Consider the following 24,163-nt stretch of genomic DNA (forward strand, 5'->3'; position numbering starts at 1 on the left):
CTGTTTTGTTAGTGTGTGAGGCCAGTGAGGGAAACGTCACTGAGGTCTGAGGGCTGTATGTGTAGATTTATGGGTTTGATAGCAAGATATAATTAATTAATTAATTAGTCACTTAAGCATTTTGTCATACTTGAAGAAGCTTCTTTGTAAAGCCACAATTAGTAACAGTTTCCACTATACATTGGTTGAACTAAAATCCATCCAGAATAATCATTCATCATGGATTCTGTGGGAATGAGTTGTGTCAAATACCTACTGTTCTTTTTCAATCTCTTATTTGCAGTAAGTACATGCTATATGTGTATTTTTTTGTTAATATTTAATATATGACATAAAGCATTATTTTTAAATTAGAGCAAGTGTATTGTCAGTGAACCAAACTTTTAGCCTAACAGTTAAATCAAACTTTTAGTAATCTCTTATACCTGGACTTTACCCTTTTTGTGCCAGGCCAAATAATTGTGTAATTTCAAAGAATTTTGGGAAATTACCACCCAGTAGGCAATTGCTGAAGGATACCAGGCCTATTAAGGGGGTAGAGTTGATACGTGGACCCGGTTTTTGTATCGATTAGTATAGCCTAATTATCGATACTTAATATTCATGTATCGAATACGTATGAGTCTATCAACATATCTGTAGTCGTAAGAACAATCATATTTTAAAATTAAAATAATTAATATTAATATACTCTTCCTGATTACAAAAGACAAGGGTAGAGTACAATAAGCGGACCCGGGGTAGACTTTAATAAGCAGCTTACTCGTTATTCAATTTCTATTATCGAATGGTTCGATTGTTTTTATCCGAAGGAATAATTCGATGTTACAATTGATTCAACTTATTAGTTATAGTAATTTTAATGTAAACAATAAACAGCAAGAAGTAACTAATATTTGTAAACTTTGAAAATAGCATTGAATAATGAGGAAAATATGTGAGATATTTCTCACAAGTGACTTTAAGTTGCTTCAACATCTGAATATGGCTCCTGATAACCCATGGGGAGAATCCTTTCCTCCATTTCACAAAAGCTGTTACTCGTTGATATCAAGCTGGTCAAGTTGTAATATTGTTAGGTTTCTTTGATATCTAAGTCTAGGCCAGGGCTGCCCAACCTACGGCCCGCGGGCCGAATTCGGCCCGCGAGTCAGTTTTATGTGGCCCGCCTTGTTGCCAAAACAACCAAATTTGTTTACAAGCATTGGAAATATTAAATAAATACAAATTTTGAGAACCAAGCAGTCCAGCCGATTTCACGTAGAACGAGCCGTATTCATTTGGTGGAGTGTGAGTGTTGAAAGAAGTAAAGTAGTTGCAGACAGATTTCACTGACTACGGTGGTGGCTGCCGGCTGGCGAATAGAGCACGCGTAAAACACGGCGAACCAAAAGTCTGGGTTTATATTTATTTCTACTAAAAGAACCTAAAAAACATTATAAACCTTTACCTAACAACTAATAAATAATAATAAATTACAATAATCAGGAAACAAGGGCCAAATAACCTTAAAACTCATATTTTGCACAAGATTTCTGGAACAAACCCCGGGCAATACGTTTTGTTTGGGTTCCAAATTCCCTGGGATGTTGGCCCGCCTGGCCATAAAGGGTTTACAATGTGGCCCTTGGGTAAAAACGGTTGGGCACCCCTGGTCTAGGCCATAGTTAGTTTTGTTGTTTTGTAATGATATTGTTAAATTTATGATTTTATAATTGTAATGTACGAGTCTTCTTGTTACAGTTATATATCACTCTTATTATATGTGGTGGAAATTATAAGGTTAAAGGCCGACCTGGCATATCACGAATTTGACGTTATCAACGTATTCTGTTCACCAGGTCCTGAACAAAAATATATATAGTTTTAGGTGGTACAAATGACAAATAACATGATTTTAGGGGGTATATTCATAACTAGTTAAGTTTCTAATGTTCGGTTTGTGTGCTGTGTCTGGTTAATCAGTTTACTTAAATATCATCTGCGGCCGGGATTGATAGCGTATCTGTTATCTGAGAACTCCAGGGCATGAGTCAGTGCTTCACAAGATATCGTGTACTGAAGGTTGGATCGAGTGAGTGCGTGACAATCATGAATCAACCATCCACTAGTTCGACCAGTTGTAGTGAATTGTGTGTGTCGGGCACGTAATGAGTTTACGTTTTGACCGAAACGAGATGTTTTCCTTAGAAAATGGCGTTTTTAATAATGAGTGTATTTGTTCGTCCTGCAGTTGTGTATTGTTTTTAAACCGGGAGACTTTGATGTTTGATAAAAGTAGTAAAAAAAAGTTTTTAATGTTGTAATTTTTTTAAATCGGCTTGGGCAGGTTCTTATTTTGAAAGAACACGCTTAGACATAGAGACATATTTTGGTTTGGTAACCATGTTTCTGCACTTAAAGCCACCGAGACAACGCTATATGTCGTTGGAGTTTTGGCGTTTCTGCAAATTGTGTGGTGGACTGGTATTCTTTCTGCCGCGAAGTGTATTTCCATCACATTTCAACGACGTCGAAGAAAATTGGCGGTCCTCTGACAGTCGTTGAAATTGATGAGGATAAATTTGGACAGTGGGTTTTTGGGGGAATCGAAAGGCAGAGCAGAGATTCCTTCCTTGTTCCTGTTGAAGAACGCGATAGGAACACTCTGCTCGACATAATTAAAGAATGGGTTCTGCCAGGTACGACAATTTTTAGTGACTGTTGGAAGGCCTACAATTGTCTCGGTGACGAGGGATTCAGACACTTCTACGTGAAATGTTTTTATTAATTTAAAATGTTTCGAAGTTATTATAGATATTAAAATTAACAAAAAGAAGTGTGATGACAGTCACTTAAGAAAACTGTTAGAAGATTTTTGTGCCGGTTATATGTCCGAGTGTCCATGAAGACAGTGTTGTAGAGTCTGTTGAAAATTGCGTAAATAATGTTATCTTTATATTTTGAGTTTCATTTTCATAATTCATGTTTAGTAACACATGATTTTGCATTGTTTTAAATGGTTTTTATCGTTAAAAGTATTGAAATTTTGAAAAGAATTTAACCCATTGCGGATCGTGTTGTTTTGGCGAGTGGACATCAGCGGGCATGAATTAATTTACGGTCAGCAGCCGAACGAACAGCAATGGTGCACCACATCGTATCGCTCGCTATTGTATACTCACTTCATATCTACGTTAAACTGGATTACGGTTTATAAAAATAGCTCCATCTATATTCTTAAAAACAAAATAATTAAATACAATATATTATTTATGAACTATTGTAATAAATATCTCTAATAAATATCGATCAAGTTCAGACGATCGTAAGTTTTCTATTTCGATCAGCTCATATTATGACACGCAAATTATACCATAAAATGCGATTCTAGTTACTATTTTAATAACAGCTGAAGAAAACAACCAATCAGAAGCGCTAAAAAGCGGAGAGTAAACTCGTGAATGATTTTTCAACTTCGACATACAACTGTGATCTGTAGGATATTTATAAAACTTTTGAAAACTCAGAACGTAGATCGTTGTTAAACACTCTTAGTTCACAAGTGAAGACGATCGCCCAATCTATCAGACATTAATAGAACTATTTGGAGGGAAATTTAAAAGCAGACCGCTTTGCGACCTGAGCTCGTCATCCCAGCTATTTTATAATAGTGTTAGGCCCGGCCGCTGTGTGACGAGCGCAGTGATCCGCAATGGGTTAAAAAGAGCTTTTTATGGTGAAAAATATACTTTAACTGATTATTTTCGTAAACCCTGGGCTTTTTAGCAAAACAAACCTCTAGCGCTTGAATAATGTTTATAATTGTCTTTATTGTACAATATTAGGTTATAACATATGATTTTAGGATGTTTTTAAATGCTCTCTTTATCATAAAAGTATTAAAATTTAAAAATAATTATTTTTTATAATAGTTATTTCACCTCAAATCAGAAATCAGAAATTCTTTATTGATAATCTTTAAGATTACAAGTAGCGTCAATTAACAAAAAGTTTACATAGTTATAAAATATAAAACGTCATGTTTGTCTCTGTCAAGTTGTCAGTCTCCATAAGTAAAATTCCTCCACTGTGTAGATGGTTCTTTGAAAGAGCCAGTTCTTTATTGCAGTCTTCATGTTAATGTGATTGTTTCCATTTTTCCTAATTTCTTCTGGCAGAGCATTAAAAAGTTTTTTCCCGGCATAGGTTGGTTTTTTTCTCAAATACAGCTGTTCTGTGAAGAGGTAGTGGAAAGTCTTGACCGTGTCTTGTGTTATGTTCATGAAGATTGAAGATTACTATTTCGAGGAAAGTCTTTTGATAAGCAGTACAATATCGTTTCCAGAATATATAGAGAAGTCACTGTCAGTATATTCAATTCTTTAAAAGTAGCTCTGCAGCTTTCTCTAGGTCCTAGCTTCCCCATTAACCGGATTGCTTTCTTCTGAATTTTGAGGACTTTTAGTAGGTTAAATTGAGTTGTGCCCCCCATGCTGCTATCCCATACCTGAGATGACTTTCAAATAGGGCATAGTACGCTATTTTGGTAGATTCAAGAGTGCTTGTTGCATGGGTCCTTCGCAAAGCATAGAGTGATGAATTTAGCTTCAGACATAAGTTGTCAATGTGATTTGTCCATGTCAATGTATTATTTAGTGTTATTCCTAAATTATTCATGTCCTCTGTTTCTTGAATACCAGGGATTTCGGACACATAGTCTTTATTAGTTCCTAGAGTGAGTTGATTAGTTTTCAAGCTGTTTAAGACCAGATCATTGTATTTGCAATATTGTTGGGTCATATTGAATGAGATGTAGGAGTTTATTTCTACCTGTTCAACATCCTTCTGGGCTGAGAGTAGTATGGTATCGTCTGCGTACATGATGGAATTTGTGTAGTTTTCCAAGAATATTGGCAGGTCATTGGTGAATAAAATATATAACACTGGTCCTAAGACGGAGCCTTGGGGAACCCCTCGAGTCATAGGTAGTTTTTCAGATTTAACAGTACAGGTCTCTCCCATTCTTCTCTGTTTAACCTCTACAACTTGGTATCTTTCGTTCAAATAACTCTCAAGCCATTTTAAGGCTGACTGTTGGACGCCAAGAGTTTGTAGTTTGGCTAGGATGAGCTTATGGCCAAGACAGTCGAAAGCTTTGCTCAAGTCTAAAAAGATACTAGTGATGGTGTTGCCCTCTTCCAGGTTGTCTGTAATATATTCAACAAGGTCTATTAATGCAGTTGATGTAGATCTTTCTTTTCTGAAGCCATGTTGATTATTGGATAGGAGGTTATTGTCTCGTAGGTGAGTGAGTAGTCTAGAAAGAGTGATCTTCTCTATTATTTTTGATACAGTTGGTAGTAGTGAAATGGGACGGTAGTTTGTTGCTTCATCTTTGTTTCCTTGTTTGTATTTAGGGTATACTTTGGCCTGTTTTAAGTTTTTTGGAAATATGCTCTGTATAAAGGATATGTTAGTGATGTGAAGGATTGGTTTCAGAAGTTCAGCTTCGCAAAATTTTATGATTTTTGATGAAATCTCGTCCAAACCCGAGGAGGTTTTACTTTTCAATGAACGGATTGTTTGTTTAATTTCTTTGGCTGTGGTTGGGGTCATTTCTGTCATTGTGGTATCTATATTGTAGCATGGACTATACAGTAAGTTGTCATTCGATATTTGGTGTTGCTTTAGCGTGTTTTCTGCTATATTTACAAAGAAGGTATTAAGGTGGTCAGCGATTTTCTTTGGGTCCGTTTCTCTTATTCCGTCGATTGTTAAATGATTCAAGTCTGATGTTGATTGGTTCTTAGCAGCTCTTTCTCTATTTATGAGTTCCCAGACTGCTTTTGTTTTGTTATTAGCGTGATATATGTGGTCTGCATTAGCTTCCTTCCTAAGTCGCCTGAGTTTCAGATCATAGGCCTTCTTCTTCTGGTTTGCCTCAGATTTATCTTCAGTTCTTCCTGTGACATTAAACTTATCCTGCGCATTGATAAATTCCTTTCGTAATCTTAAGGTTTCTTCATCATAGACTGTGTTCTTTCTAGAGTGGCTTTGTTTCTTGGTCTTGAGTGGGCAGGCAAGATCTAATGCCCTTGTAAAGGTATTAAGGAAGTTATCGTAAGCGTCATCAATGTTGTTCGATTGCATCACATTCTCCCAGGTTTCTGTGGCTAGGATAGATTTTAGGTAATTTAGGTTCTTCACGCATGTGTTTCTGTATGTTGAGAATGTTATATTGTCAAATATTTTAGGAAAGTCAGCTGTGCAATATTGGCCAGTATGATCTGATAAGCCAGTGTTACAGATTTCGACATTTAGTTTACTGGGTGGGAGGTCAGTGCATATAAAGTCAATAGAGGAGTTAGAGGCGGCTGTGACTCTCGTTGGTGGCAGGGCAAGTCTCTTTAGGTCATGTAAAGCCAGCAGTTCGTCTAGTGCACCTTGTTCTCGGTTTCTGGTAAGGTTATCTATGTTGTTGTCTCCAGTGATTATGATGTAAGAGTTGTGTCTTTTGACTTCAGTTAAGGTGTCGTCTATCACTTGGAGTGCAGTCTCAAGATTTGCATTCGGTGGTCTGTAATAGCCTAATATATGTATGTCCTTTTTATTACTAATTTTTATTTTAGTTCCAGTTACCTCACATACCATTTCTATACTGTACTTTTCCAGGTTGAGAGTGGTGGTTTTGTTGGCTAACTTCTTGTGTCTATATATAGCAACTCCTCCCTTGATATGCTCTGTTCTGCCATATGCACACACAAAGTCATAATTACTGAGCCTCACATGATTGATGATTTATTTTGTCTCCAAGGAAATGTTACGGTTTAAAGTTATTTTTTAATTTAAAAAATTATATAAATATTTGAATGTTAAATAGCTTCTGATGCCTAATTCATTTACCTTTAAAAAAAGGAGCTTTTTATGATCAAAATTAATTTTATTTAAATTCATTTGTAAAACCTTGTGTTTTTGTCCAAAACCCTCTGGCACTTTTCGCACAAAAAAGAATTCAGCACTTTTCAACATGGATTTGATTTTATCTGTGTCACTAAAAGGGTTAAAATTAATTAAAAAAATTTAAATCATTTACGTGATATTAAAGTAAATAAATACATATAGATAATTTTTAACTCATCATTACATTATTACTTTTTAGATATAAAACCATAACTGAACTAAACTGAAGAAAAGGCACGTTGATTAAAAGATTGGTTCAAATTACCGATATATATGCAAATCTTTCTGTAGTAAATGTTATAGAAACTAACTTTCTAATGATGAGGAGGCCATTGGAAACAGTCCACGAGTTTTTGGTATAGGCTACCTTCATTAATGCACCTGGAAAATCAACAAGCCTCAGTTGACTCAGAAATATGCGATCTCTTTGCAACTCAGTTTGGTTCAGTTTTTTCTCAGGATTCTCTTAACGCTTCCCTCTTGACAATCTCTGGTTTTCATAGTTGTTAGTATATATTATTATTCTATTTATTGTTATATTTATAGTGTCTGTGTTAGTAGCGTGTTGTCATTGCCGTTGATATGAGAAATAAAAAATAGTCAGTTGAATAACATGTTTCAAATTTTTTTTCCTGTTAGCAGAAAAATAAATTTCCTTCTTAAAAATCATACAAAGATTGGTACTTTAGTATTATCCTGAGGCCACTATTTTTGGATGAGCATTCCTTATCGGGGACCAAAATAAACTTAATTATGTTTTTTTTTTTTTTTTTTTTTTTTTTTTTTTTTTCCTTTGGGATATTGGGGTGGATTCATAGATCCTCACACGTCAACCTGAGCTTATTGTGTGCCCCTTTGATGTTAGAGGGGTAAGCCTATCTTCGTGCCCTTAATTAGGCTAAGAAGCTTTTCCCCGATACTAGCATCTGGTTCGTCGCCTGGTTGTTTATCACCGAAAAGAGCCCTTCTCCTTGCTCCCAGTCTCTCACAGTCCAGTATTATAATTATATGTTACTAGTACTTCCTTTGTTAATTAATGAATCGAAAAATACCTAATGAGTCATACCCAGTTGCCATGTCGCCTTCAAAGAGGCCTAGACGAGCAACACTTCAAGTAGGCCTAGAAGAGGAGCCCTTTAGTTAGGCCTAGGCGAGCAACCCCTCAAGTAGGATTTCAAATAATTAATTATTGTTCTTATTGTTTTTGTCTTCATTGATTGACATGCACTTGATTAATTTATAATTCCATCTTCACCTGTGGGATTCCACTTCAAACTGAAGTGGAAAGTTTTTCATTGGCAGAATATATGTGGCAAACTGGGAGTATCAGCGACTGTGGCGATGTATTCAACTCAATTCTTGCCGACATTGCTTCCTTTTGGGAGGCAGAATATGAGACCCTTACGTCATAATGACTTGTAAATTGCAAAATAGGTTAAATAAAACCTGTTCTTTTTAATACTGTAATTTATTTTGGTCTCTGATGAAGAAAATTCATCCAAAAATACCAAAGTAACCCACAATTTTATTTTAACATGTAATTTTTAACAATGTTTTTAATGTTTATAACAGAAAATATTTACTTACAGTTAATATTTTTTCTAATTTTACATGAAAAATAGCACATCAAAAAGAATTTTGTTATAAAACATTATATCATGGTAAATATGAAATTAACGGTTGGAGTGGCAAAATATGAGTTTCACGTTATTAACCTATGGAAGAAAACATTGAAAGGTTTTAAAGGGGTAGAAATGGCAAATAACAAAGCTATAGAACATTAAAAGCGGAATTACTTTTCCGCGCTGAGTAATATTTCCTTGTTACTGTATTTTTCCTGTTTATATATATTTTTCAAAAACTCTATATTTCTCTGTCATATTTCTTACTCATTTGAGCTGGTCGTCAAATGTTCTTGTTGTGACCATGAGTGAACCTCGATTGGTTGCTGTTTATGTCAGCCATCTTTGAATATGATAAATAACAATAATACTGATGTCAGGGAGATTTTACCCAAATAAATGGTATTTTTTTCACTTCTGAGAGTAGTAGTTCATATTGAACAGAGACAAGTGCACTAGGTACAAACATTCTCATTAAATCAACTCTTCCCCAACTCTTCCAACTTTAGCTACGTTATGTGTAGTTTTCTTTTTATTTTCAGCCATTGTAAGTTTGCCATGTTCATGGAAACAAATCTTGTTCTAACCAGACCAATATACATAATTAAATACGAAACATAAATACACAAAGTCAGACCATAACCTATCCCCTATAATACATCCCTGTGCTTGTTTCTAAAAATAGTGCGAGCTATGTTATCGGAAAGGAAACTAAGCCCACTTTCTCTCTCGTATATTCCTAGCTGTATGTAAGAAAAAAGTCACCAGGTACATATTGGAGGACTGGATATTAAGTTACAGTTTTTAGTGTAATCCTCAATCCCTATTTACTATTATTTGTATTATGTGATTTAAGTGGGTAGGATAGTATTGTAGATAGTGTAAATATAATCTTATCTTATTGATGAAATACTCGTCAAGGTTGTTAGAGCGCTGAAATAGCCTGATCTTAAATTTAGGTAACGTCTTAGATGTGCAAGAAGTGTGGGGTGGTGCCTGAGGATTTTCTGTCCTCAGATCACGTTGGACGATTTGGTATGGGAGAATACCGATCACAATTGTCCCTGACCACCAGTGTGGGCCTAGGGCATTTTTATAAAACAAAACATCTCTTCAGATGAGATGAGATGAGATAAAAAGTAGCGTGGGACAATTAACATCTTATTACTGGTTTTCCGTCAGTCAAGATTTCTTTATTCCTTAACTTTATATCAGAAACAACACATTCAATTAATTACAAACCAATCGTGGAATAATTTGAAATGATGTTGTGGAAATAGTGCATTAAGACATAATATTTTATATATTATGAAGTAAAACCTCAGCCATCGGAAATAATGTGGGCTGAACACATTTTGGATAACGTAAAATTCCGATAATTCAAGGTTATGTTAATACAAAGAACTTCTGGGAACTAAATGTAGGTACACTCAATATCATAATATTACAGTATTATTGTAAATGTATAGAACAAGAAATATTTTTAGAGAACTTTTACAAACAAGTCAGTATAAATTTATTCTTCTTAGCTTCAGGACATTGCTCAATAAATTTGTAATTCAGTCTGGTTGAGGTGTTGCCGTCTAGTGACAGCCCCCAGCATTAAATATTTTGATTTCCATAGATATAATATTGGGCTTGCTGTGTGCCCAAATTATTTGTTCTTCCTGTAGCTTCTTTTAGGATCACTCCTTTTCATGTTATATCAGGGGTTTTCTTGAGATTCCAGATGGTAGCAAGGATGTTTATTTACTGATGATACAAACCTGTAAATAGTTTCTGTCTAAAGCGAAGAAAAGCTCAAATTTATCATACAATTTTTTAATTCTGCTATGATGGATTGACTCTGGAAGATAATTTTTATCTCAACCCAAAGCTATCAAGCTTCAGATTTTTCAATTTTATTTCAAAACAATCGCGTATTAAATTAAAACCTTAACTTTTGTGTGTTCTTAGCAACAATTAAAACACTGGTACAACATAACCAGGTATTTTAAGATTTGAAAATAGAATTTACATTTGAGTTTGCAGCAAAATAGGTATCGATTTTATTTACAGTATGTCTAAAATACTGTTGTATCCATATCAGAAATGTTGTTAAAGGAGTTGGATAAAGCTTTAGAAACTAAACAAACATAATATACTTATGAGGAACATAAATTTTTAAAATCTGCAAGTGAGTAACAATGCCACCAAATTGAGAGGAACAGTGAGTTTCAAGTTAAAGGAAGGACCCTTGTTTTAGTATCCTGCAGGTTCACCTACCACCCACAATGATCACACTTGAATGCCACAAATCAATAGGCTTGATCTGCACTAATATGGGCTCTTTAAATTGTACAAACCAGTAGATATTCATTGGACTCTCAAATCACACAGCACAATCAATCAATATCAACATCTTATAAAAACAATTCAAGCAACAAAAAACGGACGCATTTAAGTAAAATACCAATCAATTATTTTACAGCTGATGAACCAAATAAAACTGTAGTACTGTACGTATTTCAAACAGAAGATTTTAACCCAATTTTAAGATTTTTTCTTGACAATATAAAAAATTAAGCAATCTTCTCCCTCCCAAGCCAGGCACATGGCGTTCACAATGTTTTGTACATACAATATAAAGTACACAAGATATTTTTTCCATCCTATATAGAAGCAGTGTGTCTTTAATTATGCATTTTTCTCTTCTTCTTACTCCATATTTTCAAAAACCTTCATATCTAAACATTGGAGATTAGATTATGTACAGATCGGCTTGAACACAAGATAGGTCACAATAACACAAGAATTTTGGTTATTAAATCGTTGTGTTTATGGAGGTATTGTATTTTTCTTCAAGAATAACAGATTATAAAAGACAGGGGAGCATTGTTGTGTACAACTTTTCAATTGGAATCTGATGTTAATTCTCATTTTTTATGTAATCAAATTCTAAATCACAAAATTAAGCATGAGTTACAGATTAAGAAACAATTATCTACCTGGGCATTACAACAGAAGAATATGTGCAAACTATTTTTATAAAAAGGGAGAGAAATTTTGAAGTAATTTGTTTCATGTACCGCAGAAGATATGAACAGTTAAAGTGAATTGATCGTATCACTTTTTTTTGTCATCAGTTGACAAATCTCATCTTCTTTTAAAGCACTCACTTTTATTACCTATGTTTAAACAAAAAATTATACTTCGTAGTTATCTCTTATTTAAAAATTGTATGGTTTTTCAGATTTCCGGCATCACCATTTTCACAGTGGGCATTATAATTCAGAATATGTACTACAACTACTCACAGTTCATTGATGAGAAATTTTTCTCTGCTCCCATGATATTGATCGTTGTTGGTGTCATTGTATTTGTGGTGGCTTTCTTCGGCTGTTGCGGAGCAATTCAGGAGAGTAACTTCATGTTGATCACCGTAAGTGTTGACCACGTTCTTTGAATTTTTTTCATATTTAGTTAATAATTATTTTTATCTTATCATAAATGTTGTTTTTGCAATAAGAAAATAGAATTATGAATGTAATGTCGTACTGTAGAATAATATCAGTAACAAAATATTTACAATTATAGTACAACTTCTTTTATCCAGAATAATTGGGATCGGATGTGATCAGTATAAATGAACATCAGGATAATCCGTAAATACAAACAAAAACGCACAATAGAGTACAGGTAATGAATAATTTATCAGGAACAGAAAATTTATTTGTGAACAGAACTTACTGTTGTCGAACAGAACATCTCCTTCTTCAAGACTATTCATTTTGTAAAGTACTATGTCGGATTTGTGGAATAATTGTGTCTGGTTCAAATTACCATTTTATATTGTTGGTGTTGTATATTATTAAATGATTGTTTGGACATAATAGTCCACATTTTTCCATTGTTAATACCTCATTCAACTAATATGGCGTCCTTTTGTTGACGTTGCTGTAAAATGTGTGATTAGGATCAGCAGTATTGTTGAGACCTAATCTGTTACTTCACTAGCCTTTCTAGATTTGGTAAAGAATTTAATTTTATGAACTTTCCGTATTCCAGAAATTTGTCTGTTTTTGAGTGATCTCACATTTAACGTCAATATTTTTTATATTTTGTTATTGTTAAAATTTAATTGGAACTTCCTGAACTCTGAACTTTTTATAATAACGGTAGTTAATTTCCTTTCAAATAAGTTAAACTGTCAACTATTTCTTCAGTTCAAACTCATTCCTTTCATTGAAGTTGTTTTTTTTTTTTTAGTATGTATAAATTGCATGTTTTATGTCATGTAACAAAAATAAAAAAGAACTAAATTGAAGAAATAAGTTTAATAAATGAACCAAACCATAGGATTGAATTTGTAATTGCTCTATAAATAGGAAATTTATCTAAAACAAACAGGATTGAAGAAAGACAATAGAATTGTTTTATTTAAGCAACTCAAATTGAGCAATTAATTTGTCATAAGCTGTTATTCTTGAACATCTATTGTTGACGACTGAACAACTTCCGTCTGTTCCTAGTTTGCAGTCCTCCTCTTTTTGATCTTCTTGATGGAAGTGGCAGGAGGTGTTGCTGGTTACGTCTTGCAGAAGGATATTGATGCGATGCTTAAACAACGTATGGATGAATCAATGAAGAAATATAACGAGAACCCAGAGATTACCAACTCTTGGAACGTCTTGCAATATGATGTAAGTACGGCTTTTGAACTTTGTGGAACTACTAGATATGAGGAATTGTAACTGACATGACGTTTCTCTCACAAAAGAGATTATTGGCCAGCTTGGTTAGCCATTTTGTTCCAATACGTCAGCCATTCAAATTTTTTTTAAATCACGTGTTACTTGTGGACCTAGAGAAAAAGTGATTTGGAATGCATACAACATTTCCTAAATCTGTTGTTATAAACAATATTTTTGTATCTCAAACGGATTTTTAGATTTTTTATTACATGTAAATCTCATAAGAATCTTCTGATAACCAACTGAACTGGTAATAGAGAGATTGAAACAAGTTCAAACTTGGTAAAAAATGTATCACACAAATATCTCGCCTAAGTCATTGCCTAGCTTACCATTTCGTGTATGGAGACCGTTCAAACTTCAAAAAACATTCACAACTTCATTATTCATAGGCCTAGAGAAAAATTGGTTTTCTTTTACAAATGTAGTTGCAAACCTGAAATTTTAAAATAATCCAGATTAATATTTTAATTGTCACAAAATGTACTTACTTCTATTGACTGGGCTGGAAGGCCTATAATAATGAAATTGCGATTAAAATCACAATGAAGCATGTAATTTGATATTTTTAAATTAACAACAGTTTTAGTTGCTATTATTTGGTTAAGTAACTTGTAAACACTTGTTTATATTGTGTTGTTAATACTATGGGTTTCAGATGAATTGTGGATTGGGTATTTTTTTCATATACAATCATTTCCATTTCAATGATAGGATTCATGGGAAAATTGCTTTGATGTCTTATGTTTTAATAGTTTAAAGTTAATAACAAATGTTATTTTAATGTGAATTTTGAGTTTAGCTCAAGTTGTTATTATAGATTAACGATATATTTTGTTGTTGTGGTGAAACTGTATTTCACAATGCACCTGGTTTTTTATGTATGGTAATGTAATTTATAAATTTTTATGTGCAAAATTAATTATTTTTAAGTATTTGTCTACTTTCAACTTGATTAATGGTGCCAACAAGTTTTTATTACACTGTCAAATTATGTATTACAAAGGTAACATGCATATTAAATTTATGTTTACGGTTGTTGGTAATATGTCTGGTGTGGTCTCATCTTGAAAACTGCCCACAGTTTATGAACAGTTTTTTCCGATTATGTTTAGCAGCTTCTTCACCTTTTTCACAATTATACAAGGTAAATAATAATAATAGGTCAGATGAATTTAGTTGTCATGAAAACATTTCACAATTGAGTCACCTGGTATCTGATATTTTCACAGCTGAACTGCTGTGGAACAGATTCTCTGAAGGACTGGGAAAAGATTTACAACAACGGCACAATACCGTACTCCTGTTGTCCAACCAATCCCGTGGATGAACCCTGCACCCAGGATAAAGCGAACAAAGCGGGCTGTCTAGGCGTGCTCAAGGAACTGCTGGAAAAGAATACTGCTCTGGTTGGAGGCTTTGGACTAGGAGTTGCATTTACTCAGGTAGGTATTGACAATTAATTATAGAACAAGTACAATATACAATCCTGTGGATGAACCCTGCACCCAGGATAAAGCGAACAAAGCGGGCTGTCTAGGCGTGCTCAAGGAACTGTTGGAAAATAATACTGCTCTGGTTGGAGGCTTTGGACTAGGAGTTGCATTTACTCAGGTAGGCATTGGCAATTATAGAACAAGTACAGTATACAATCCTGTGGATAAAATCTGCACCCAGGATAAAGCGAACAAAGCGGGCTGTCTAGGCATGCTCAAGGAACTGCCAGAGAAGGATATTGCCCTGGTGGAGGCTTGGAGGTGGGCATAGACAATTATAGAACAAGTTTTGTATACAATCCAAATTGATGGGACAAAAATTGCAGTCCAGACGGAAAAAATTGCATCTGAGATAATGTTAAGGTTGCCCAATTTACAACGTATTCACATTAAAATTAAAATAAAATGAAAATTGAAAAGCCTATTTGACTAAATTGACCTACAGTACGTTATAATATGATGTAATTACTAATCCCACACTTGACACCATGAAATAATTTTAACTTATTGTTACTAATGTTACAGCACATTTCTGTAACACATATTTATAACTTTCTTTAATTGTTGGATATTTTGGTTCAAACTCATAAATTAGGAGATACAAATTCATTACTTTATATTTTGCAGCTATAGGGTGAGTGACCTTCATGGGAAAGGAGTTAATGTGGTTCCTAACCAAATTTCCTCATTTTCATTTTTGACCATGCAGTTGGATTATATCCCCTATTGATTTTGAAAACTAATTAACTTTCTTCTTTTTAACGTACAAAGTTCTTTTTTTCAATGAAAACATTTAAAAAAATTTCCTTGAATTTCTCAACACATTTGTACTTTGTAACAGGTCTAAATTAATTTAAATATATAAAATCAATTGATTGCCTAAAGTCAGATGTAAAAAACCCTACAGAAATGCTATAAAATCATGGAACACAATTATTTCTCACTCACATGGTATTCCAACACCACCCCACCCCTCACTCTGTGACTGTCTAACATTATGTGTTTAGGCACAGTGTGAACCCAAATTCAACCCCTACAGCACTTTTGGTATTTCTGTTCCTTAAGGATAATTTTAAGGAATCAAAAGACACCAGTCCTGATGTCTTTATATGTTTCAGAGAAGTTTGTGTTGTCTTTTCTTACATATTGTCAGGATTTTGTGGGATAACTCCAATATACCATACCTGTAAGATTTACTCAATAGGTAACAATTTTTACCTATCCATGAAAACTTTTACTAGTATTGTAAATATGTTGTCCAAATATTTAATCACTTGTGAGACAAACTTAACCATTTGAAAAACATGGTTACCAAATACTGTAAAAAGTTCTAATTGTTAAAATAATCTCCATTTAATTTCTTATTTCGGGCCTACTGTATAAATCTAGTTTTTTTTTATTACAGTATTTTAAATATCAAATGAGAAACATTGGTATTTCATCTACACCAGACAATCAGTTGTTGTAAAAAATTGTATTAGTATATATTAACTCACTTATGTTCACGTACTATATACATTTTTTCTGTTCACAGCTGATTGGTGTCGTGTTTGCTTGCTGTCTCGCTCGCTCCATTCGCAAGGAGTACGAGACTGTGTAAACTGCGGCTTGTACTACAGAGTCAGCCTGTATCGTATCTTAACCTGGATATTGTGTATTGTTGAAATATTTTTGCAAGCAGTCTTACTCTTGATATATTGGGTGTACGCCACTACTTTTTATATGACCTGACCAAGCTTCAGGTGCACTATTATGGTCCTATCACGTGGATCTAACAAGTTTGTATCTTTATAAACAATTATAGATGTGATCTGATGTCCTTAGATGAGTTTAGCCCTAATCAAGTTGGTTTCAATACTCCTATGTCTGTTGTTGTTAAATGTACCTTCCCTTGGCAGCTGCTAATCGTTCAGTATTAATGGGTCGAATGGGAATGCTATTTTTAAAGCCAAATTCGAATGCACCGTTTGTATAGGATTTCTATGTATGGTTGAGCACAGTTTTTGCAGTGTCATGGTTGTACGAGTAGATTTGGCAAACCATGAAGTCGTTCAGTAAACTTACATTTTTTAGTGTACTAGATGTTTAGTGAGAAACCATTAAAAGCACAAAATGTAAATTTGAAAATAATAAAATAAAAAATTATATTCGCTTAGTAAACATTATCGTCTTGATCAAAATATTTATAAAAAAGAAGACTAAATATGACAGTTCTCTTGCACACATTTTCAAGTTCTTTCCTTCTGAATTTTTTAAACCAGATCTGGTTATGTGTATTTTAGGACGAATGTATACATGAGTTTTTCACTCTTTTAAAATCAACTCTCAAAACAAATTTTAATAGAAGTGTACTCAGGAAACATTGTTTTCCTATGAAATTTTGAGGTTGTTATAATTAGTTTGTAGTGACTTGTTTGAGAGATAACTTTACCTAAAACTCATTTTAACCAAGTAGAAAGTACACCTACGAATCAGCATTTTGGTGCAATAAAAAGTGCAAAGTTCTAGAAATTTATATTTTAAAATCTCAATAAATTGTCAGGATGTAAACAATCTTGTTGAAGATTTAAAACTCAAAAATTATACTTTGATTTCAAAACATTTAACTTGAGCCAGCACTGATATTTTCCCCACAGTTTCATTGCCGTATTGTACAAAACGTGTTAGCATACTTGGTATGGTTGCTGCTTTTTTCAAAGACCAAAGCATTCAGTATTTCTAGATCGAATTAAAAAAAAAAAAACAAACAAAAAGACATTACTCAATGTGAGTTTCGCTTGATGGAACTACGTGTGTAGTTTATAGAAACAGAACTCTGCGATGTATTTAATGCAATGCTTAAACATGTGGTAGAAATTGAATTTGAAATACTAGCTCAGCTCAGTTAGTGTAGTGGGTTTTTGTCAGAATTGGAGGACTTCCACTTTGCTTTTTTGTGATTGTTTTTTTGACAACTTTTGCTCATAGAGATTTTTAAAGTAAAAGTAAAGTATTTTACTCACCTCACGTCACTGATTAAAACTAACTTAGGTGAATGGTAAACTGCACAGTCACAGCACAATTAGGGAAAGAGTAAAATTATTGTGCCATTGCATAGATTAAAAAAAAAATGCTGAATCGCATAACAAGAAATGCTGAATCGCACAAGTGATGCTTCTTACACAATTATTTCATATCAAATGAGAGTAAGACTCCTGTATACATTGATCAGACATTTTCATCTGAATTATTTCTAAGTTTTGCAAATGTAAGTTTACTGATATGTACATTTTTCTCAATAGACTAGTAATTTTAGATTGCAAATCTAAAAAGAAAATAGTCACCCTTCATATGACTAGTCAATCTGTTGTATTATCGGCGAAAATTTGAATTAGTAAAGTTAGTTTAAGCCAAGTTGAGTGTCCCAATCAAAATAATGTTTGCTTTGTCAATCTGTTACAAGTGTAATAAACAATGATCTTTTGTAACATCTTATATGTGTGTATATTCATATTGATTGTTGGTTTGGTTTTTTAAAATGCTATAATTATGTTTTTGCTGAGTTGATTTTGCTCAAAGCTATTTTGTTTGTAATTAATACAAGTTTTAATTGTTCACTAACATTCCAACGGCATTTAAAACTTAATAGTATTGCCAGCCAAAGAAGTTTGTGAAGTAAAAGACTAATCGAACTTTAAGACTCACTGAGCTTTATAACGGTCTGACTGTGTACAAACTCAAATATATGTTAATTTTATATGTTATAGATCTAAAGTGTTGAAAAGACAAGTAATCTACGATTTGTGTTCAAAAAGTATTAATTACAATATTTGTGTTAGGCACTAGTTAGGGAGCACTGGTAGTTTTCCTGTAGTATTTATTATTCGTGCATAAAAACCACATATTATTTAGGCAACTGAAACACAATTTTTTTACTTTTGTAATTTTATAGATAGAATAAACTATAATCATTCTCTATGTTATCAGTATATTCTCCAGGTGTAGTTTTATATTGGGTTTCAGTATTTTACTTGATTAATTTTTACTAGGTATCAAGTAATAAACTTTAGTCATGTTTTACCAATATTACCATGATTGGCTGTGTTTGGGTTCCCTATGAGTGGAATAAGTTTATTCTATGTTTAAGCTTATCCTATTTGAAATTTTATTACGTCCATCAAGTATTCGTGTTGCATATATTTTTTATGGATTGCTGTAGCTATATTTGTTTGGAGTATTCACTTATTCTTAATAAAATGTTTGAAATAAAATTTGTATTTTTTTCCCCTCAGCATAAATGGCACAATAGTCTGTTGTGACATCAGCCAAGTCAGAATAAATATATACTAGTAATAAAGTTTCTGGGAATTTTAATGTTTCATTAACATTATCTATATTTATTGTTTTTGTTTTCACATTATCCTGCGTTCTGTACCAGCTGGTTGCATTGTGGTTAGTATTAAGAGATACATTTGCAGGGATATGGAGTGGAAGGAGAATTTTTATTAAGTATTTTTGAAAACTACACACGTTTTTGGAATTTGAAGCCTTTCTAAGTTTGAAGAATGTTTCTTTTAAATAGTACCTAATATGATATCAGATGAAATGGTGCCTAATTTTTATTAGATCATAATATATTTTTCTTGATGAAGTTGCAATGAAGCAGGAGACCACTGTTCATATCTTTCCCAATTGTGTAAGTTGCGTGTAGAGGGCTCCAACTTCTAATTAACTTTTTTTAAATATTCATCAAAAACAAAAATGTGATTTCTTTACTTTTAACATGTAAAATTTGAGATATCTTGGTCTCATTCACATTCCATGAGAACAGATGGTTCTAAAATTTACTAAAGGAATGCTTCTTTTAGTATTTATTATTTACTATGGTAAAAATATGCCAAACTTTTCTCTGTCTATTGGCTCTTTTCTATTGGTAAGTATGGGATTACATATAGTAAAGTCTTTGAAGGAAACAGGATTTTTCCGGACATTTGCCATCGTTCAGTGAAACAAGAAAACAGTAACACTACGTTTCGCATCTCGAGATTGCAGATCTCGAAACGTAGTGTTACTGTTTTCTTGTTTCACTGAACGATGGCAAATGTCCGGAAAAATCCTGTTTCCTTCACAATCCTTCCATCGTCAAAAATAACCTTCAAACAAAGAAGTAAAGTCTTTCTCTTTGGCTGAGCATTTGCAAAGCTTATCGAACTCAAGAGGCTGTTAAAATTTTATTTCGGTTTCTGCACCATATCTCAAGGCTTCATTGGCTAAGCAACAATTAACAATTTTTTTATTGGTCTATGGCAATTGGAAAAATTGCAGAATAAATGAATTTGTAAACAATTATGACATTTTAACATGTGGCACGTACATTAGGGTTTTTCAAACACAGGTATGCCAACCTATCCGAATGAAATGAGCCAAACTAGAAATTTTTGAACTTCAGTGAAGCCTATTAACGCAACATATGGTGTGGTGTACTACTACCTTGTTGGCTATATAACAAAAGCTGTATAAATTTCTGTATAAATCTGTTCAAATTTATAAGAGAAATAAAGACCTACTTAACAATTTTTTTTTTTATTTCCTTCATTTTTAAAATCAAAGTATTGAAATAAATAGTGTGTTTGATCCCACTTCTCAGAAATTCTATTTTTTTCAATAAGCGGCAGAAAACTGAAAGTGTATTTGGGAAAAGTCAAACTGTATACATTGCATCCTCTGTTCACCATTATTTCCATAATGTTATGTATGCAGGGTGTCCAGCGTGCGGAAACCGTATTTAAATTTACTGTGTACGGAAAAAATGCGGAATATGTACAGGAATTTTTAGGGAAATGCTTAAAATGTTCAAAACAAAAGAAGCCCGTCTAACGCTGATTTTTTTTGTAATAAAGTTCAATGATATTGGACAGGGCCTTCTTCATGAAAGAGAGGATAGAGGGTTATGAGGTGAGCTGACAGTTCAATGCCACTCGACACCAGTGAAAGCGTCGCGTCGTCGCGTTGCACCGGCCGATCAGTTAGTCCATGCCTATAGCAGGGTGTCTGGCGACCGAGAAAACCGGGGATAATCAAAGAATTTAACAATATGGAGAAAAGTTGTGGAATTTAACGATAGACCGTGATAATTGGCCGGTTATTTTTGCAGGGTGTCTAGCGGTCAAGGAAGTCCCGGACAAGTTACGGATTTTAACGAGTATTCACGGAAATAGCCAAAAAAATCACGGATATGACTGTAACAGAAATTTTGTGTTTAAACAGGGTGGCCACCCGACCGGGAATTTAACGGCCGGGAATTTTTCTGAGAACCGGGAAAATTACAAAAACAATTTTTCCGTCTCTAAGAACTTATAAAATCTAGACAATTTTGACAGCTTCTTCATTCCAGAATTTATTAATTTCGAAACATCGTGATGTTATGATATCACCCACCCAAACGTCGACTGAACTGCGTTTACACTGGCAAAAAATTGCGCAAGTTTTGTGTCCGACTGTAAAAATTGTGTCTCAGCGGGTACAAGAGCAGTCGCGAGCGCTGCCGCAACAGTCGTTTGCAAGAACTGGAGATCAGTGTCGGCTATTAAAAGTTCAATTATAAACAATGCCGAGACATCACTGTCGTGTTTGAACACACTTCGTATAGACTCCCGGAACAAGCGATACAACTGTTGCAAATACTTGCGACAGTTCTCGTGAGTAAAATTTCTTATCTTTTCACATTATGCGACAGTAGTTGGGCAAATTCTCGCGCAACTTTGCCAGTGTAAAACGCAGCCGACCGAATCAACTACGCGCGTCAGTTTCGTTGGAGCGGGATTGGTTGGACGACGGCTGGAAACCCGTCAGTTCTCCGATCAACTATTAACCTGAACGACTTCCCCGCACACGTGACGATCGATCGCACGATTCGAACTGTTCAAATCAAATAGTTCAACGTGTATAAGGAATCTTATGCCATGTTGTTTCGTAGTCCATGACTATAATCTAACGAACGCCTTTCGTGCGTTTATTTACTTTTTACTTGTGTTTTGGCATGGTGAGGTGATTCTATTCTTGCATTATATTAAAGGCTGATACAAAATATTAGGAGCCAGTAATTGATAACACCAATTGTGCTCGTATTCTGGCAGCAAATGTAGAAGGTACTGTTCTGTACTGGTGTCGAGTACTTATTCTGCAGATCGCGAACTAACCTCACATCGGCCGTAACAGATAACATTTTGATGCATTCTTCATGTACTGTATTGACCGTCAGCTGGATATATATTGAGAGCCACGATACTTTCGCGGGAATCCCAGGGCTACCACCAACGATGAGAATCTGGAAAAGCGTGCGTTACACCTGAATTTCGGATTCCGGAATACATGCATGAATTCTATGTTATTTTTTGTGTTCCTGGAATTTTTAGTAGGGATGGATCATTTCCGATACTCGATACCTGGGCTCTTTTTACTCAATTGCGATATCAACAAAAAAGCTTGAAAAATCACGATTTCACAATATACTACTCGTATGGGGAAGCTGAATCTTTAATAAAAAAAAACAATTATTCGGGGATGACTACTGATCAGCTGTACGCAATTTACCGATTGCCAAAACATGTTTGTACTTTCCGAATGAAAAATGTAGATAGATAATCAAAGTAACAAACTACTGCAGTTTAACAAATAATAGTATTTATTTTGGCGCATCGTCTAGAGTCTGCTCCGTCTATTTGTGAATAAAAACGATCGGCAGTATGCAAATTACCAAGTGGTAAGTTTTTGTAGTTCTTTGTGTAAAACACTATTTAGAAACATATAGTAACAAAATACCGGGATTTATTAATAATATTTAAATATTGATGTTCGTATTTCTATGTCTATATTTATCAACGCCATCGTGTTTCCTGGAACTGAGGAGCTTGAAATAGGTGATAGCGATAAATCGTCACAGAATTTCTCGCATATCGCTAGTGAAAAATTGCTAGAGCACATCAGCTTTGTGGCATTTCTTGCAAATACAGCTGGTGACGATAAACCGTCACCGTTGAATTCGGCGTAAGGGTTACAGTATTACAATTGTTTATTTGGTTTGAAAATAGACTAGAGAATCGGGAATTTTCGACCGAGAATTTGAAAAGAGGCGTTGAGTGGCCATCCTGTTAAAATATGTTTTATGGCATTCTAATAGCTAGTCATGTGTCGAGGTTAAATATATCTACAAATCTTCAAGAAAGGTTCAGGTCCGAAAACTGATCAACGGGATTCGACAATAGGATCTGGGAAGACTCGCTGCATCCTTAATTATCGCTTGATCGGCAGTATAAAAATAACCCATTACAAAACATTTTTGTCATAATTTGTAAATTGATTATTTTATTAATGACTAGTCTGATCTTTTAAAAATAGTATTTAAAAACCCAAATGAAGCCATTTGAAAAGCACTGAAATTTTTTTCCTAAGCATCTTTTACAAACCAAATGTTCAATAATTGTTGCAATATGAAATAAAATGTATTTCATCGCTTATATTATACAAAGGCCACTTAACCCTTTTTTTTAAATGCCTGGTTTTTCCTTGTAAATTATTTTTAATTTGTTAGTCCATTTGGCACCAAAATAAGAACCTTACTTTAACATCATAACTCTGTAACAAAATTCTGAGACAAACATGCAGTAGCCAATTTTTGTCATTAGCAGTATATGCAAAAATTGCTGTGGTGATAATTCATCACCATAACATGTTTCAAGCTCCTTTATTATATCTTTAACTCTTGTGTTTTTAATAAACATTTCTACAATTTTTGAAAATGTATTCTGAAAAACAAAAAAACTACTAAGACAGCAGTGTCGTGGGGCAGACGATAAATACAGCACTGCAGGTTAGATGTGCAGTGCACAAACTTTTTGTACAAAGCCATGTTTTTGCAGGTACACAATTAGCTAGATACAACCAAAGAAACAATCATCCAAACTCTACATTTGACTTATTTTAGAAAAAGAATTAAATTGAATGTAAATTGTATTTCCAGAATATATTATATTTATGTGAAAAATGTAGAGTATGATTGTTTTAATAAAATACCTACATAAAAAATAAAACTATCTTCTTTCACAATACAAGAATTGTAAGCTATACACCTGCATACACGTTTTAAGAGAAAATATTTATATACAACTACACAAAATACGATGTAGAATAAAGTTTACTGCTGAGGAGCTATCCACACATAGAATCACCAGACAAACTGACGATGAAGGACATAAACATATAGAAATCCTCAGATTGATCGTTATATGTATGGGAGGCTTAATGCAACATATTGGTAGTACTAATAGAGATAACTTTTCATTAACAGGTATCAGTTGGGGTTTGCAATCAAATCGCTGATTACACAAAACAC

General features: G+C 33.8%; 1 protein-coding gene across 1 annotated transcript; it reads left to right on the top strand.

The window, feature by feature from the left end:
* On the top strand, positions 1 to 19,043 carry LOC124367788 (CD63 antigen-like). The gene is made up of 5 exons (XM_046824901.1): positions 1 to 282; positions 11,797 to 11,985; positions 13,076 to 13,246; positions 14,530 to 14,742; positions 16,328 to 19,043. The coding sequence occupies exons 1-5, from the start codon at positions 220 to 222 to the stop codon at positions 16,391 to 16,393; spliced, it is 702 nt and encodes a 233-aa protein (XP_046680857.1). The 5' UTR covers positions 1 to 219; the 3' UTR covers positions 16,394 to 19,043.
* The last annotated feature ends 5,120 nt before the right edge of the window (positions 19,044 to 24,163 follow it).

Source organism: Homalodisca vitripennis, chromosome 8, assembly GCF_021130785.1.
Source record: "Homalodisca vitripennis isolate AUS2020 chromosome 8, UT_GWSS_2.1, whole genome shotgun sequence".
Classification (NCBI taxonomy): Eukaryota; Metazoa; Arthropoda; class Insecta; order Hemiptera; family Cicadellidae; genus Homalodisca; species Homalodisca vitripennis.